Source organism: Rhipicephalus microplus, chromosome 3 (genome assembly GCF_043290135.1).
Source record: "Rhipicephalus microplus isolate Deutch F79 chromosome 3, USDA_Rmic, whole genome shotgun sequence".
NCBI lineage: Eukaryota > Metazoa > Arthropoda > Arachnida > Ixodida > Ixodidae > Rhipicephalus > Rhipicephalus microplus.
This window is the reverse complement of record NC_134702.1, coordinates 23,060,681-23,077,876: the sequence shown is the minus strand read 5'-3', so window position 1 is coordinate 23,077,876 and position 17,196 is coordinate 23,060,681. Positions and strand designations below refer to the sequence as shown.

At 47.5% G+C, this 17,196-nt stretch overlaps 1 protein-coding gene across 7 annotated transcripts in view; it reads left to right on the top strand.

Annotated features, from left to right (window-relative positions):
• Nucleotides 1–12,380, top strand: part of LOC142803632 (uncharacterized) — a 72,276-nt gene extending 59,896 nt beyond the window's left edge. For 6 of the 7 annotated variants that reach the window (XM_075889077.1, XM_075889076.1, XM_075889078.1 and 3 more), the window contains one exon: nt 3,082–3,291. In XM_075889077.1, coding sequence (XP_075745192.1) covers nt 3,082–3,276 — 195 coding nt within the window. In that variant the 3' untranslated portion in view covers nt 3,277–3,291. Of the gene's footprint in view, nt 1–3,081; nt 3,292–12,268 lie in introns of those variants that run through there. The other variant, XM_075889074.1, reaches the window with a different exon arrangement.
• Nucleotides 12,381–17,196: the final 4,816 nt, after the last annotated feature.

Below are 17,196 nucleotides of genomic sequence, written 5' to 3'. Positions count from 1 at the left end.
CTCGGACAAAACTGTAATTCGACCATAGCAAGACTACATTATATTATTATTATTTCCAGTTTTCTTTCGCTGAGTGACTTCCGGGTCCCCGCGGAAGATAGTTCAACGTAGAGCTTAGTTCCGACCGCTCGGCTCGGGAGGAAAGCAACCTTTAATCGCCCTTAGCTCCTTTCATACGAGCTGCTTCGCTTAAATTATGAAGCGAGTCGTGGCCTAACCGCATACATAATTGAAGGAAAGCTTTTTCGGGGAAACCTTCTGATTAACCTTGCATGTAAGAGGCGCTTATTCGTAATTCTTAGCTCATCGTCGAGTATAGGATGGTGGCGCCATCTGCAAACCTTCGCTCGTAAACATAGGCGTTTCCGCCTTTCTCCATCAAGGCGGGAGGGCGGGGGCATGTTGCACACCAACACCTCCTCTCTCTCCTTTATTATTCTTTGGTAGATTCGTCGTGCGAACGTCTCTTGTACTTCTTAGATATGAGCGCAAAAAGAGAGAGAGAGAAACAAGGGCGAGTGAGAGGGGATACGCACACACAGGCGCTATATACTGCCAACACAAACGTTCATTTTATTGATTGATTGATACGTGAGGTTTCAAGTCCCAAAATGACCATATGATTGAGAGACGCCGTAGTAGAGGACTACAGAAATTTCGACGACTTGGGGTTCTTTAACGTGCACCCAAATCTGAGCTCACGGGCCTACAGCATTTCCGCCTCCATCGAAAATTCAGCCGCCGCAGCCGGGATTCAATCCCCCGACCTGCGGGTCAGCAGCCGAGTACCTAAGTCACTAGACCACAGCGGTGGAGCAGAGACGTTTTTTCAGTCCCCGAGCCGACTTATATACACGAAAAATTTATGCAGAATCAACAGCTAACAACATGACAGGGCTGGAAGCTTCCTGCAACGACAGTGCTGAAAGCACGTGGAAGGCCGGCATCAAGACAAGTCTTGGCACATGAGGAGGTAGTAATCTAATTCCTTTTTACTCGATGACAGTGACGTTTTAATAGCACACCTTTCACCGATATAGTCTATCTGTTCAGCTTCCATTATTAACTTAGTGATTGGACGCTTACTCCTGCTCACTATCACAGTCTTATCCAAATTGGGTTGACACGTGCACTTGTGGCAGTGTAGCGCCGAAAGCCCGCCAGATGGCGATTTGCCTAATTTGTTGCTGCCGAACACTTGATAATGTTCTGTAAAGGGCTGCATTCTATGATGGCGCAGAGTTTTTTCAAAGCACTGGGGTTTAGAGACAGGGAGGGTAAAATAGACGTTAAGCGGGTAGAATTGACTAGAAGGAGGTTATCTGATTGGTGGCTAAAGTCAAGGCACGAGTGAACATTAAACCATTTACTGCAAAGTACCAGTCCTATACTTCACTATTTAAAGGGAAAAAAATAAATCTAGTTGTTGGTTCACTAAGTATTATGGCTAGGTGGCGTTAGCTGCCGCCCGATCTAAAGGGTACATCACATCACATCACATCACATCACATCACATCACATCACATCACATCACATCCATCCATCCATCACACCACACCACACCACACCACACCACACCACACCACATCCATCCATCCATCCATCCATCCATCCATCCATCCATCCATCCATCCATCCATCCATCCATCCATCCATCCATCCATCCATCCATCCATCCATCCATCCATCCATCCATCCATCCATCCATCCATCCATCCATCCATCCATCCATCCATCCATCCATCCATCCATCCATCCATCCATCCATCCATCCATCCATCCATCCATCCATCCATCCATCCATCCATCCATCCATCCATCCATCCATCCATCCATCCATCCATCCATCCATCCATCCATCCATCCATCCATCCATCCATCCATCCATCCATCCATCCATCCATCCATCCATCCATCCATCCATCCATCCATCCATCCATCCATCCATCCATCCATCCATCCATCCATCCATCCATCCATCCATCCATCCATCCATCCATCCATCCATCCATCCATCCATCCATCCATCCATCCATCCATCCATCCATCCATCCATCCATCCATCCATCCATCCATCCATCCATCCATCCATCCATCCATCCATCCATCCATCCATCCATCCATCCATCCATCCATCCATCCATCCATCCATCCATCCATCCATCCATCCATCCATCCATCCATCCATCCATCCATCCATCCATCCATCCATCCATCCATCCATCCATCCATCCATCCATCCATCCATCCATCCATCCATCCATCCATCCATCCATCCATCCATCCATCCATCCATCCATCCATCCATCCATCCATCCATCCATCCATCCATCCATCCATCCATCCATCCATCCATCCATCCATCCATCCATCCATCCATCCATCCATCCATCCATCCATCCATCCATCCATCCATCCATCCATCCATCCATCCATCCATCCATCCATCCATCCATCCATCCATCCATCCATCCATCCATCCATCCATCCATCCATCCATCCATCCATCCATCCATCCATCCATCCATCCATCCATCCATCCATCCATCCATCCATCCATCCATCCATCCATCCATCCATCCATCCATCCATCCATCCATCCATCCATCCATCCATCCATCCATCCATCCATCCATCCATCCATCCATCCATCCATCCATCCATCCATCCATCCATCCATCCATCCATCCATCCATCCATCCATCCATCCATCCATCCATCCATCCATCCATCCATCCATCCATCCATCCATCCATCCATCCATCCATCCATCCATCCATCCATCCATCCATCCATCCATCCATCCATCCATCCATCCATCCATCCATCCATCCATCCATCCATCCATCCATCCATCCATCCATCCATCCATCCATCCATCCATCCATCCATCCATCCATCCATCCATCCATCCATCCATCGCTGGGTGACTTAAATGAACGTTTTTCTTGTCAGTAGCGCCCGTGTGTGTGTACGCCTTCCTCCCTTCTTCCTTATCATTTTTCGGACTCTTATCTAATTAGAACGACAGACAGACAAGCCCTAATCGCTACCCTTTTCTCACTCGAATCGTGCGCGCAGATCCCACAACTGCTGGCGGCGTACGCACCGGACTGCGTGTACGTAGAGGACGTTCAGCGGGACGACGCCAGGGGCGTGTGCGACCGACCCTTCCCGCTGGTCTCCTCGCTACAGGGCATGCTCGCCGAGGCCCTCCAGTACAACGTCGCAGGCTCGTCGACCGCGGCGTCGAGCGTCGCGCTCGTCGCAGGGTGACAGCAGAGAGACGTCGCCCAGCACCGCGGGCGCCACCATCTCTTCTGGCTGGCGTTTTAGCCGGAAAGCGAGCAGCCATTAAAACCTCGATCGGCAGAGCCATGTTTGCCTTATCTTCCTTTACACGTTTACTTCACGTGCCATCAGCGTTGCGTTCCTTGGAGACGATGAGTAACAACGAAGGTAATCAACGAGGAAAGGATGAAACCATGTGCGAAAGAAATTTCGAAAATTAATTTTGAAATTCATATGGCAATTTCATTTCTGTTAGTGACACAGTGATCATTGTACTCAAGGGTGAAATGAAATTTCTTTCGCGCCAGGCTTGCCGGTTTCCGGTTTGATCATCTCCGTTGTTCGTTATTATACGGCACGCTGCGCAACTTCCCGATGTGTAAACTTGCGGATCTACCCTCAATAAAATAAGTTGTCAGTTTGCGCCTGTGCCTGTATTCCTTTCGGTTGTCCAGTTAAGTTGTTATATTTACGACGAATTGGATGTCGGACAGCTCCCTTTAAGAAAGTTCGTTGGAGCACTCGCATTCTCGAAGGACAGCGCTTCGTATCGCGGTATCTATTACATTTTACAACTGACTCCAAGAGTAAGGCGAACGCCTTATACGCCTCGTCAAACAAAAATTGGATGGTAGGCGGTGTCCGCCCCACGGCGTCGTGGAAAAAAAATCACAGCACATCGACAGAATGAATGACGATGAGTGGGCGAAGCTCCGGAGGTACTACATCGGTAAAGCGTGAAGCCTCCGTAAATCTTGTCCAGTCGATCATCATGTAAAGATGGCGTGCACGTGCTGCAGGCGTTTTCCGAGCCCTCCGCTCTGCCGCCTTGTCTTCGTCGTTTCATATACTTGAAGCACACGGACGGCCGACGAAAGAGGACGTGCGCTAAATGTGAACGCATTTTATAGCTGCTTCTCTAGCAGTCTCCTATCACACGAGAGCACGCATCGGAGTGTAGCGAGCGCCGCAGTATCGTCTAGTGAGCGATCTGAGTACTAACGGTGGGAGCGCCACAGCGTCACCTAGTGAGCGCCCTGAGTACTAGCGGTGGCTACTGCGCCGACGTGAAACTAGCCTACACCCTAAAGAGCTTCGCTTCTGAAAACAAAACCTGATGACGTCGCCACATGACGTCATCGCGGGGTCACAGATAGCAAAATTTTTGTACTGTAAAGCCACTCTACGGCGAAGTACAGGGGCTTTACACATGGTTAAACGATTACACGATGCCGTCGTAGCGCCCTCCTTTGGGCGGCGAACAAAACCGGAGAACTTTGCGACCTCACACGAAGACGGTAAAGACTGCGCTTCACAGTAGCACGCGAAGCTGCGGCTCGTGTCATCTAAGTGACTTTCGTCTTCGAGTATATGTTGGTTCTAGTTCACTATACCTTCGAGTCTCGTGTAAGTATTATTATAGCAGTAATGAGTTATTTTGAAACTGAAATTTTATATAATTTTTGTTCTTTTACTGTAATTTCTATTAATGATAATGACTATATTGTCTCACCAGTGGGTTAGAAAAACAATTGTTGCCCTCTTTCTGCCTTCATGTACGTTTTTCTTCTTTTTGTTTTCTATAGTAAGTACTTAAAATATCTGAAAAATTCATATAATCACACGTCCAATCCCCCTGAGGGGGTAGAAACCATGTTAGTGAAATAATAATAATAATAATAATAATAATAATAATAATAATAATAATAATAATAATAATAATAATAATAATAATAATAATAACCAACGGTCTCACGGAGCGCCTCAACCGAACTCTTACAGACATGTTGTCCATGCACGTCTCTTCTGACCACCGTGATTGGGACGCAACGCTCCGCTACGTTACGTTTGCATACAATGCGTCAAGGCATGACACCGCCGGCCATTCTCCGTTCTTTCTTCTGCACGGCCGCAACCCTGCGTTGCCATTCGACACACTCCTTCCTTCTGATACTACCAAACCAACGGTGTATGCTCAGGACGTTGCTTCTCGAGCCCGCGTCGTTCGCCAAATCGCGCACACTAGGCTCACTGTTTCTCAGGCCTCACAAAAAGTCCGCTACGATGACTGGCACCGCGACGTTGACTACCCTGCTGACTCTCTCGTCCTACTTTGGACGCCGCATCGACGTAAAGGCTTGTGCGAGAAGCTCCTCCCACGATGCACAGGGCCCTACAAAGTTCCCCGCAAGGTCACCGACGTCGACTACCTCATCACTCCCGTTCAACCACACTCGTCTTCTGCTACACCACCTACTGATGTTGTTCATGTGTCGCGACTAAAACGGTACTACACTGCCAGTCCTGATTGACTTAGCGTCGCCGTGACGGTGCTTCGTCCGCCGGGGGTGAATGTTGCGAGGCAGTGGGCATGGCCCCACCGTCGTAGACTAATCGAAGAGGAGGAAGGGGACTGAGCGCGCGAAAGGCTGGCAGCCCTGGTGACTCATTTCTTTCTTCTGTGTGCTTGTAATCCCCGTAACAATAGCAATATTAACAATAATCCTCACCTGTCTTTTCTTCAACCTGATGGATTCACTTGCCGGTGGTGGAATACCCTTTATTGTTTCAATAAGGGTTCTGAACAACAGCGTAGCGCACCGATAAACAGTCTACAATTCACGGCTCTTCCACCTCTTTCCGGTGTTGTGGGACAGAAAATGATCTTGCATAACGAGCGACGCCGGAATCCACCCGACGCCCTTGAAAGCACGCTCGGGTGCGGTCGTACAAAAGCTGGGTATACGGTGCGAATCCCATTCATTCACACTGGCGCATTCGTAGCGTCCTCACAAAATGAGTGAGGCGGAGCTCTCGCCGCTCGCCTGCGATACCTCGCTGCTGTGGACGCTGCGCGCCATTGTGTTCTTTTTTGAAAGAAATATACTTTCTTAGTGCGCAGGGAAGGTTTCAGAAGGAAGTAAGAGCCGCTAGTTAGTTGCGCTCTGTCCTATCTCTCTGCTCTTTCTTCCTTCTGAAACGTTCCCTGCGCACTAAGAAAGTATATTTCTTTCAAAAAGGCAATATCAACCAGCCCAAGTAGCCATCCTTTTGCAGTATGTTCTTTTTTTGCCACGGACCACGCTTTTATCGAACAAGGATGTTTATAGCAACAAAGTGTGGGGATTGTTTAGGTGAACATGCTAAGCTGACAAGTTGTCTTGTGATTGGAGCGTGCTCCATTTTGTGGACGAAATGGTGTGATCGTGCGTTTATTTTAATTCCCAGAGGTTGATCCGAGAATTAATTTGGTGACCCAGAAGCGGTTATCAAAACAAATTTGCGAAAGTTAACTTATAAGAAACGTACCTGAGATGTAATGCAGAACGTATTAACTATATATATGCAAAACTAAAATAAATGCGGAATGTACTACACCATTACTGATGTCGCAAAAAAAAAGGGGTCTGAGTGAAGTTTGTCGGTACTGGCTGACAATGTCTTGACGTGTGGCTATTATCGTCTAGTATTGGCTATGTATACATATGTTACCACAATGTAATGAAGTAGTACAAGCTACTGCTGTGACCTTGCCTCACTCGCTTGCATGTTTCGCACCCTGGCACAGTTAAGAGGACGATCCTGCACACTGCGGCAGTGTAAGGGCGTTAGTTAGCGGTAAAACTCCCCTAAAGTTTGAACTAGTTTACCGTGCAACGATTTTATCGTTGAGAAAGAAATTGGGCCAATCCGGTTTCCAATCACATAGCAGATTTTACTAGTATAATCAATTTAATTGGCTGAGGCAGCATAGTACTTTCTCTGGCCTTTGAAGTGTCCGTAGTTCCTCCAGAATGCCCCACCGCGGTGGTCTAGTGGCTAAGGTACTCGGCTGCTGACCCACCGCGGTTTTGAATCCCGGCTGCGGTGACTGCATTTCCGATGGAGGCGGAAATGTAGGCCCGTGCACTCACATTTGGGTGCACGATAAAGAACCCCAGGCGGTCGAAATTTCCAGAGCCCTCCACTACGGCGTCTCTCACAATCATATGTTGGTTTTGGGACGTTAAACCCCACGTATCAATCAGCAGTACACACTTGCCTGACCTATAAGACAGGGCAACAGAAACAAACGGACACGCACTGGTGCAATGCTCGTGTGTTGTTCCCGTGATCGTCTGTTCCTTTCTGTTGTCCTGTGTAGTTGCGCCCCTTATGGCGTATATATGGCTTAAAAATCATAATAAAAATTGTAATGAACTCCCCGATCAATACATCAAAGATAGCCTTCCCATAACCTTTTTTTAAAATTTATTTGAATATCTTAATAGTAATTGTCAGCCTTCATGGTTCCGAAAGCAAGATATTTGACTGCAACGTCCTACATTCACAATATCATTATGAGACACACCGTAGTTGAAGGCTCTGGAAATTCCGACCACCTCGGGTTATTTACCGTGCACCCGCGTTCGAAGTACACAGTCTCAATCAAACGCTTCCATAGAAAATATGGCCACCATGGCTGGTATTCAATCCCGCGACCCGCATGTTGTATGCATACGTTTATAGCTCGTTATTTTTGGTTCAGTCTGCATATGTTTACGAGACTATACTTTCGGGTCATTTATCATTGATTATTTACTATGAATTGCTTCTCGTAAATTTTCGTTACACCGCCATGCTTTCGGCCAGTTCCTGACATTGTGCTTGTGCCGTCGTTGGGGGACATCGATAGCATCACGGTCGCCATTTTGGCCCATATGCCTCGTTGGTAAACAACAGTCGTTTGTCGTTTTTATAGACTGCAGCCAGGCCAGCCGCGGGAAATTTCAACGATGCTCAAGAATGACACGTAAGTACTATAGAGACGCTGAGCATGTGGTGCAGTCGCCGGAAGAGAACGGCTTGTGTCATTCCCGTCACAAGAGCCCCGCGAAGTATCAGGCCCTCTAAGCTGGCCCTTTCACTTTCACTTTTTTTTATTCTTTAAATACTTCACTTGGCGAATATTGCATATGGGGAGGGTTACACGATATATGGCATGGGGGACACTTTATTGCATGGTGTATTGCGATGTGATTGTCTCCATGAAGGAAGATCGCCTTGATCTAAAAGCAATACCTTGTGCAATTTCGTTCTTATACTCGAAGAAAAAACAACGAGAAGGTGACAGTGCGCGCATAACCACAATGTTCGAGGCGTCGCCAATACGATAGAATATATGCGGATATGATGCGTGGATGACTGCGCTGTACACACAGCGAACAATGCATTTGATCGTCAGGATACCCTTCCGTTCATCGCAGTCCTGACAACGCATCTGTCCCATTTGTTGATCTCGCCTGTGCTCATAAGCGTGCGCATGAGGGAGCAAGACAGGTGACCTCCCCCCCCCTCCCCTTATAACATATGAGGGGGCGACAAATTCTGCCCCGTACGTTTGTTAAGTTACGGCACCTGGTGTCTCTTAATGTTGCACTGCAAGAACGGCTTACTTCTAATCTTTACTTCAGAAAAGCCACGGCACGGACCAAAGGGTGGCTTGCTTGCTGGACCCTTTTCAATTGACTCGTACCTATACGCGGCGTTGGGGGGGAGGGGGAGTAGAGGAATTTGCCATTTCAACTTGCTGTTAGTATAGGGGAAAATTTAAAGCTTACATGAATGAAAATGAACTAATCTGTCGTAAAAGGATAATATAGGCCATTATGAGAAGCACTATATCACTTCATTTTTTGTTTCATTCATTGTGAAACATAATGTCCTTTGAGTTCAATGAACGGGTTAGATAGTGGGGCGATGATACCCCCCCCCCCCCCCCCCTCTATGGGAGATTGTGCATTATACCTATGCCCTTACTGCTCGCCGCGTAGAACTTGTTGGCTTACGTGCACTCTCGAGCATTGAAAGTGTTGCCCCTCTGGGCTATGCTTGTCAAGCCGGTATTTCCATATAGAAGAACGAGTCTGCATGTATGTCTACAAGTAATCTCGATTGCGATCTGGAAATCTGGAACCTTGCTGTCCCTTTTCAGAGCCTACGGTTTATACAGAAATTTGTCCTCCACCTTTGCAGCCAAGACGCCGCGGAAGCACTCACGTGATCCTTACAATGACCCCGCTGCGACATTTGCGACAGTGATTATGCCATTTGCGATCGGAAAAGGCTCCGCGCTAACTTAACGCATTAATTTGATTTTGTTTACGTACTTTAGAGAATGTCCCGCTCGGTATCATGACTTCTGATCAATTGGTTGATGTGTGGGGTTTAACGTTCCAAAACTACCGTATGATTATGAGAGACGCCGTACTGATGGGCTCCGGAAATTTTGATCCCCTAGGGTTCTTTGACATGCACCCAAATCTGAGCACACGGGCCTACATCATTTTTTGCCTCCATCGAAACTGCAGCCGCCGCAGCCGGGATTTGATCTCGCAACCTGCGGGTCAGCATTCGAGTGCCTTAGCCACTAGATTACCGCGGTGGGGCTCATGCCTCTTGCCAAACGGGCGAGAACAGGACAATTTCGAACGTCTCTCACGCAACGAACAGCGAGGTCTCTGCAGTGCTCTCAAACTCGCGGCCCGCGCACCTTTCACTAGCGACCCGGCCCACATTTTTCGTCAGGCACCCCATGCGATCACCATGTTTCGAAAAATAACTGCACAACAAAAACGCTATTCTTCGGAATCTCCGTTTAGGTTTCGGTTATTTTGGAGATTGGTATCGACATGTTTCTCCAGTAGTCAGACCCCATTCTTTTAAGAAATAAGATGATCCATATATAAGGGATAGAAAGGCAGTCTTTAAAGTGGCAACGTTAGTTGACGGAATAATAGAGGGCTGAGCTAGTTGTATAGCTTCTCCCTAGGACAGACATGCCGGTATTGTTAACCACAGATTATCGGAGCGTAAAAAACCGTTAACTGGAATCTCTCCATCAAATCTCTCTCTATATTTGCGTGAGTTCAAATTCACGCCAAAATTTGATAATTGCGCAGTTTATTACGCATACAAGAATAAAAAAAAGCGTCCAATGATTGAGGCATGATATATTGATAGCAGTGTTCGCACACACGTCAGCCAACCTTCCGTTAACTCGCATAAGCAAGAAATAAAATGCCTTGAAAGGTCCCTAAGCGCCTCTGAAAATACGAAGAACGAGTGCTTTATTCTCTCCCGTCTTCGCGGCACAACTCACGACGGGAGCAGCTGGTCCCGCGACGTCATGGATGACGTAGCTCTCGATTGGTCGATATACGAGAGATATCTGTTGTGAATTGTCGCCTGCCCTGTTTTGCCATGCTGCCTCACGCCATGTCGCACGTGTCTATTGTACAAGATAAACTGATTTCACTTCGTTTTCTGAGTTTGCGACTGCACAAGAGGAGATAGCAGCGTGTGGTCAAAAAGCGGCAAATCCGGACTGGCTCGACATCGTATAGTGTGGACGCGCCTCGTGTTTTGCGAAAAAATAAGTGGCGAGGAGGACATAGCGCTTGGAGGAAGGGCAGTGAAGGCAAGAAAAAAAAACCGTATCTGCTTTTCTCACTGTCGTCGAAACACGATAGTCTTGCATCTGGGGAAACTGAACGAAACGTTCATTTGTTGTTCTGCGCGAGAAAATCGGTGAATGGTATTCTGGAGGCGCTGCCTCAGAGTGCCTCGATCCGTGCAGCGGAGGCGAACGAGCGCATCGAGGCACGTTAGACACGAGCGCCATCTGGCAGTTATCTTCAAAAACGAAGGAAGGCGTGCGCGCCTGTCTCGGAGGCGATAGAATGTGAAACGCAAAGCGACGGGCAGGTGTCACCACCGTGACGTCTTAGCAAAGCGTTGAAAACACTTGCCTTTTCGCGCATAGCGTTGCATTCTCAGCGCATCGTGATAAACGCTACGGTCCTTAGAAGTACTTATGTATGTCTTATCTAGTATAAAGAAACACACCGCAGAATCTTGAGATGTTATTGTGCCTCAGTTATACGCAATAGTTACTTTTAAATTGACAATCTCACAAGTATCAACACTCATGAGCGCTGGAGATGGGGTTGGATTTTAGCCGTTTCGAGTATCGTTTCGGCGGACAAACAGACAAATGGACAGACAGACAGACAGACAGACAGACAGACAGACAGACAGACAGACAGACAGACAGACAGACAGACAGACAGACAGACAGACAGACAGACAGACCATATTTTTGCGTCGAAGTACCCCGAGAAAGACTGTCGTCTTCAAAACGGCTTTCTCTCTTTTGTACACGGTGGGGTTTAGGGGCCGTTTAACAGTTATATTGCACGCAGACGCCCACGTTTGCCGGATCGATAGGGTAGCCTGATTCCTGGGCATGCGCGGATAAGTTTTCGCGCCTTCTTTTTATTTTCTTCCGTTGTGTGCTCTTGAAGTTGTTAGTCGGCGTTCGTGTTGATTGCAGTCTTTTTCTGGGGGCTACGTTCGCACGCACAGCCTTTTGGAAAGGATCACCTGACATTTTGCTCAATCCCCCGCGACCAGCACCCCTCACTGCTCCAACCGCTTCAATATTCTTACTCTTCCGGTCCTCGCGGGAGCAAATTTCGCAGCAGAGGCCCACTAGCTGATGTTCACTTGGGACCCTTGCTTTGCAGTAAAGCTGCAGCCGCCGTTTTTCTAAAGCTTGCCTTTGTCACGGACTATACGACACGGTTTTTTCCTGCATAGCTGAGATTGGGACTGCCGACTCCGAGGGCTGACGGTTTGCTACAACCGAGCTATAGCACACGTTTTCAAGCTGCTAGGCGTGACGTCACGCAAGATAAGTCTAGTGCGATACGACCCGCGTGAAGTAAATAAAAAAATGAGAGAAATATTAAAGATGATGGCGAAGCTTGGTGAGGGAGCCTTTGAATTATGTTTATATTGATCAGTGTCGTATAGAGAAGTGCGAATTTCAAGATCCTTTGTACTTTGAGCTACGGTATTTGGGGATGTCGTCTATTACCGAGGGAACGGGTAGGGGATGCCGAAGCTGTAACCATCTCTCCTTCTCTCCTTTCAGGTTATATCGACGCAAAAAGGTTGCGTTGTCTCTGTGCGCCATGTCCGTCATAACTGTCGTCGTGCTGTCGGTCGTAGGGCTCTATAAGCTGTCAACCCACGCAAGTAAGCCTTTAAAATATCTGCATCAGTTTCACTGTATCTTGCTATACGCCTACATATAATAACAGGCAAAATTGGCATTTTTAGAAAATGAGAGGGCCTCAATCCCCCAAACCTGCCAGCTACGCCCGTAACAGGAACCACCTAACAATAGGGAACAGTGAATTCGTACTGCCGTTGTTGTTGGAATGTTTAAGTATTCACCTGCACTTACCTGCATTCGACTGAGTGGCGCTTCGGCAAGATTTTATCAGTGTTGTGGAAAAGGCACCAAGCGTGTGAACTCGTTCACATACGCGCGGTTTACATTCATAAAGATGTTCTATTCCAACCTCTGAGACATGTTTTTGTGGTGCTGTTGTAAGTATCAGTATAAGAGGGCCATATTTCAGTCCAGCGTTGGAGCATCCTTAGCTTTTTAAGTTATGTATACTCTTGTAACTTACGCGTTTCGCTGACAAGCGCGCGTGCGTGTTTGTGTGTGTGTGTGTTTGTGTAGCAAGATCAACAATAACAAAGATCTCATACCAACAAGCTCTTTTTACATAACGAGCTCTTTTTACACCGTTGTTTAATTCAGACAGGGTAATTGGGAACAATGTTATAAGCCTTCGCCATAACTGTGCATAAAATAGGGCGGCAATGGCAGTAATAGTGATGACTGCCTAAATCATGGTATACGAGGAACCACAGTTTAAATTTGACGTATACGCTACGAGAAATTGAACATACGACCTCGTACTTAATGGCACTGTGCTGTAATCACCTTGAAAAGCGCGGCCACGGGCAGCTGCAATTATAACGTGTCATAGTTAAGGGCTGGTTAATCGTGTACTAAACCTGTTCTACTTGTCATAAATTTTCTTTTGAACGAAGAGAGCGTAAGTGGTGAGCAAACATACACATCGGCGACCCTGCGGTGGCTGCATTTTCGATGGAGGCGAAAACGTTTGAGGCCCGCATGCTTAGATTGAAGTACACCTTAAAGGACCCCAGGTGGTCGAAATTTCTGAAGCCCTCCGCTACGGCGTCTCTCATAATCATATGGCGGTTTTGGGACTTTAATACATACATATCTATCATCAAATCAACACGATTGGACTCGCTCGCTGGATTTCGTGCCAACCGGTTGTGCCCCCGCGATCTCCGACGACAGCGCAGCTCTGGCCGTCTGGGCTCGCCCTACGCCATCTCCCGACGCCGACAAGAGCTCTCACCGAGAGAGAGAGAGAGAGAGAGAGGAGACAAGAAACTTTATTGAAGTGTCCCTGCTGGGGTCAAAGATGGCGGGGGCCGGGAGACGGGCCCCACTGTAACCCCCTTTCTCAGGCGGCGGCCAGGCCTTGAATCCTGGCGGCGTCTTCGGCCAGCCGGGCAGCCGAGCGGTTCCACGTCCTCGGACTCCTGCGACCGTGTCCATCTTTCCTATCTCCTCTTCCGTCGCTCGCTGTCCCTGCGCCTCGCTCTCTCCTCCCCCTCTCTATCTATCTTTTTACCTTTTAATTGTAATCTTTTAATCCCTCCTTTACCCCAACCCCTCGTGAGCTACTGCTGAGGTGACCTCCCCCTGAGAGGCAGGGCTCACTTTTTCATTCTTTTCATTTAAAATCACTCAGTCAATCACTCACACACAGCGACCGGCTATCACGTGCGTATCTGCGTCATATTGACTACGCACAACGGAAGAATGTTTTGCCATAGCGCACTGTATTGATAAACGTAGTTACTTTTCCAATTCCTTTTGAGTAGGCCTCAGTTGTTAAACTCATCACACGCGCTGTTGCTGGGCGCTGGACGCGCCTGAATCTATCGGAACCTTCTCGAGTTTCTTTCTGTTGTTCTAACCAGACTGTTGGCACGGTGACAATAGTTGAGAGCACTTTATGGCACTTACACAAGCGTTAGCAAGAACGCAGGAATGTGCGGCGATGCGCGTAATAAAAGCTTTTATTTTATACTTCCTATCTTTCTCTCTGTTTTCACAGGGAGTTTCTTACATCTTGCGATTTACGATAAGCGCCAAAACTACATACCTCTGCTTGCAAGCTGTGCTGTTTCGCTTTTTATTTGCATACAACGAAATAGTACGACCCTCTAACGCGCAGAGAACGACTTGATGCATGTAAAGCTTCGGACTTCGGGGATTCTCTTCCCGTTCGTTGAAACGTTCGTTTTATTCAGAAAAAAAAAACACCGTTGCACCGTAAGTGAGAGCCAATGAATGCGATAGCTACAAGTTGTAATGTTATATTAAGTAAGACTAGGAAGTATTTCGGATCCGATCTCGCGTAACTACACTATACACGCCGGTGTCACCAGCGGGAAAAGTGGTTTTCTTCCACTCTCTTCGCGCTGGGAGCAGTGTAGGCTATAGGAGCCATTTTGTTATGCCTATCGAGATGTCGCAAGCTTGAGCGATATCAGTGTTGGTTTGAAATAATTAGACCGCAGGTACGTGACACCGCGAGAACATACGTAGTGAAGAGAATTGCGCGGTGTAAACATGGTTTTACGCAGTACCATACGCTTTCAGATGATTTCACTGCCTACATCGGACTTAACTTATCACCAACAGACACACGAACTGCATGGAAATTGTGTAGCCGCTCGTTAACGGGCGCTGTTAACGGGCGCACGCGTATACACAGCCATCGCTTGCTCGATGGCTGTGTATACGCGTGCACATTGTGTAAACTGCATTACATGGTTGCACGATTGTGACAGGGATGATTGCATAAAGTCAGTTTCACCGCAAGGATGAATTAATTAATCACAAAGTGATTGCAACAAGTGGTAATGTTGTACGACGTAAAACTGGCAGCTAAGTCTTTTGGAACCGATCTCGTGCAACTCCACCAAACGCATGCCACAGAATGCGGTCACTTCTGCAAAAAAAAAAAAAAAAAGGGCAGCATATCCACGGGGTGAATGACGGAGAGTGGGGTAAAGCATCCGTCCGTCCATTCGTTCTTGCTTCCGTCCGTCCATGCGTGCGCCTGTGTGGCTGTCCGTGCGTCCATCCGCCCGTCCGTACGTGCATCTGTTAGTGCGGCCGCACGTCCACCCGTGCGTCCGTCTCTGCATTCGTCCATGCATCCGCCCCTGCGTCCGTCCATGCGTCCATCCGTCCGTACAGCCATCCGTGCGTCCGTCCACGCACCTGCCTGTGTGTCCGTTCGTCCATCTAGCCAACACTCCAAGTACCACCACCTCGCATCTTTTCATCATATATTCCGCATATAGAAGCACCGCCATCCAGCGCACATTCCAAGGACTAAACGAAAGGTGGCACACGCACACTTTCTTACGGCTTGCGCTTATTGTCTACTCCCCATCTTTAACCAGCTCGAGTTCATGGTATATACTAGTTCACTGTATTGATGACACTGCGGCCCAACGCTCGCTAAACCTTTCTAAAACCAAGGAGGTTACGCCGCCCAGCGAGTATAACCAAGCAACCTGTTCTTATCAGATAGTGCTCAATGTAAATGCCAATGGCTGCTAATTGGGAATGAGAGACAGGAGAATTCGGCTTTTCGTTAACGCGCGCGCTGCCAATTTTTCATTGTTCAACAACGCACAGGAGAAATCTCCCACCGGCCCCACCTTGCAGGTCAAAGCATTAGACTGGTTATGCGCTACGACTACGACGAGGGACGAACAGGTGCTGCTTTAAGGAGCTTCGCCCCTAAAACGGGTTTCGAGCACTCTTCGCCGAGAGCGCATCACGTGGAAGGGCATAAAAACTGTTTGCTGATGACTGATTGCGACTATTCCTTCTTTATCAAGATTCAAAGTGGCTGCTTCAGTGACGCAGTCCCTTCCCGGCATGATCCTTCAAGACGGGCGGGCCGTGACCTCCGTGCATGAAAAGCAATCACCGGCAGACCTAGCACGCAGGATGATGTTGTCGCGTGCACTTTGCACACAATAGAGATAGGCCGGTTCGTTCCTTCTTTGCTTTCAGCGGCTCACGGCCCGCGAGTAGAACATAAGATGCGAGGGGGGGGGGGGCATGTTATCGATGTGTGTGCTTTATAGACAACATCACGGCTACGGCAGAACTTGTCGAGGGTGTCCATATAATGTCTACCACCATAATATATCATAGTGGAGTCTCATCACGTAGTGTCATCTAAGTTATCGTGGATTCTGATATATCTTTTGGTACAAAGGCATGAAATAACAGAAAACAAATATTTTCACCCCTTTCGCTTAGGAAGATCTGGATACTCCTCAAATAACACCAGACCAACGCTTTCCTCTCCTCGCACGTTGCAGACAGTCAATCATCTTCACTCCCCCTCCCCCTTGGTCCTACCCCATATCGAAACGCTGGATAAAACCTTGACAGACACTTTAGTAATTTGCGCGAACCGTACGTATATGATCGCAGTTTGTACTATGACGTTTTCGCCCACGCCTCTCAACGCGGGTGCTATTGTTGAACTCATAATGGCCGACCAACCACCCTTTTGAACACTGCTCAGTGAGCATATAGTGATTATCAACACGTAGTTTTCTGTCTTCTTCTTTACGTCACAGATCGCTTATGTCGAAAGGCGACGATAGAACAAGGTTAAGCAGGCGGGACAACTGCTTAGGACTAACTAACTAACTAACTAACTAACTAACTAACTAACTAACTAACTAACTAACTAACTAACTAACTAACTAACTAACTAACTAACTAACTAACTAACTAACTAACTAACTAACTAACTAACTAACTAACTAACTAACTAATGAATAAATAATAAATGAATGAATAACTAGCCGCTATGTTTAAATAATTACTTAATTAACTAAACTTCGAAGAAAAACAAA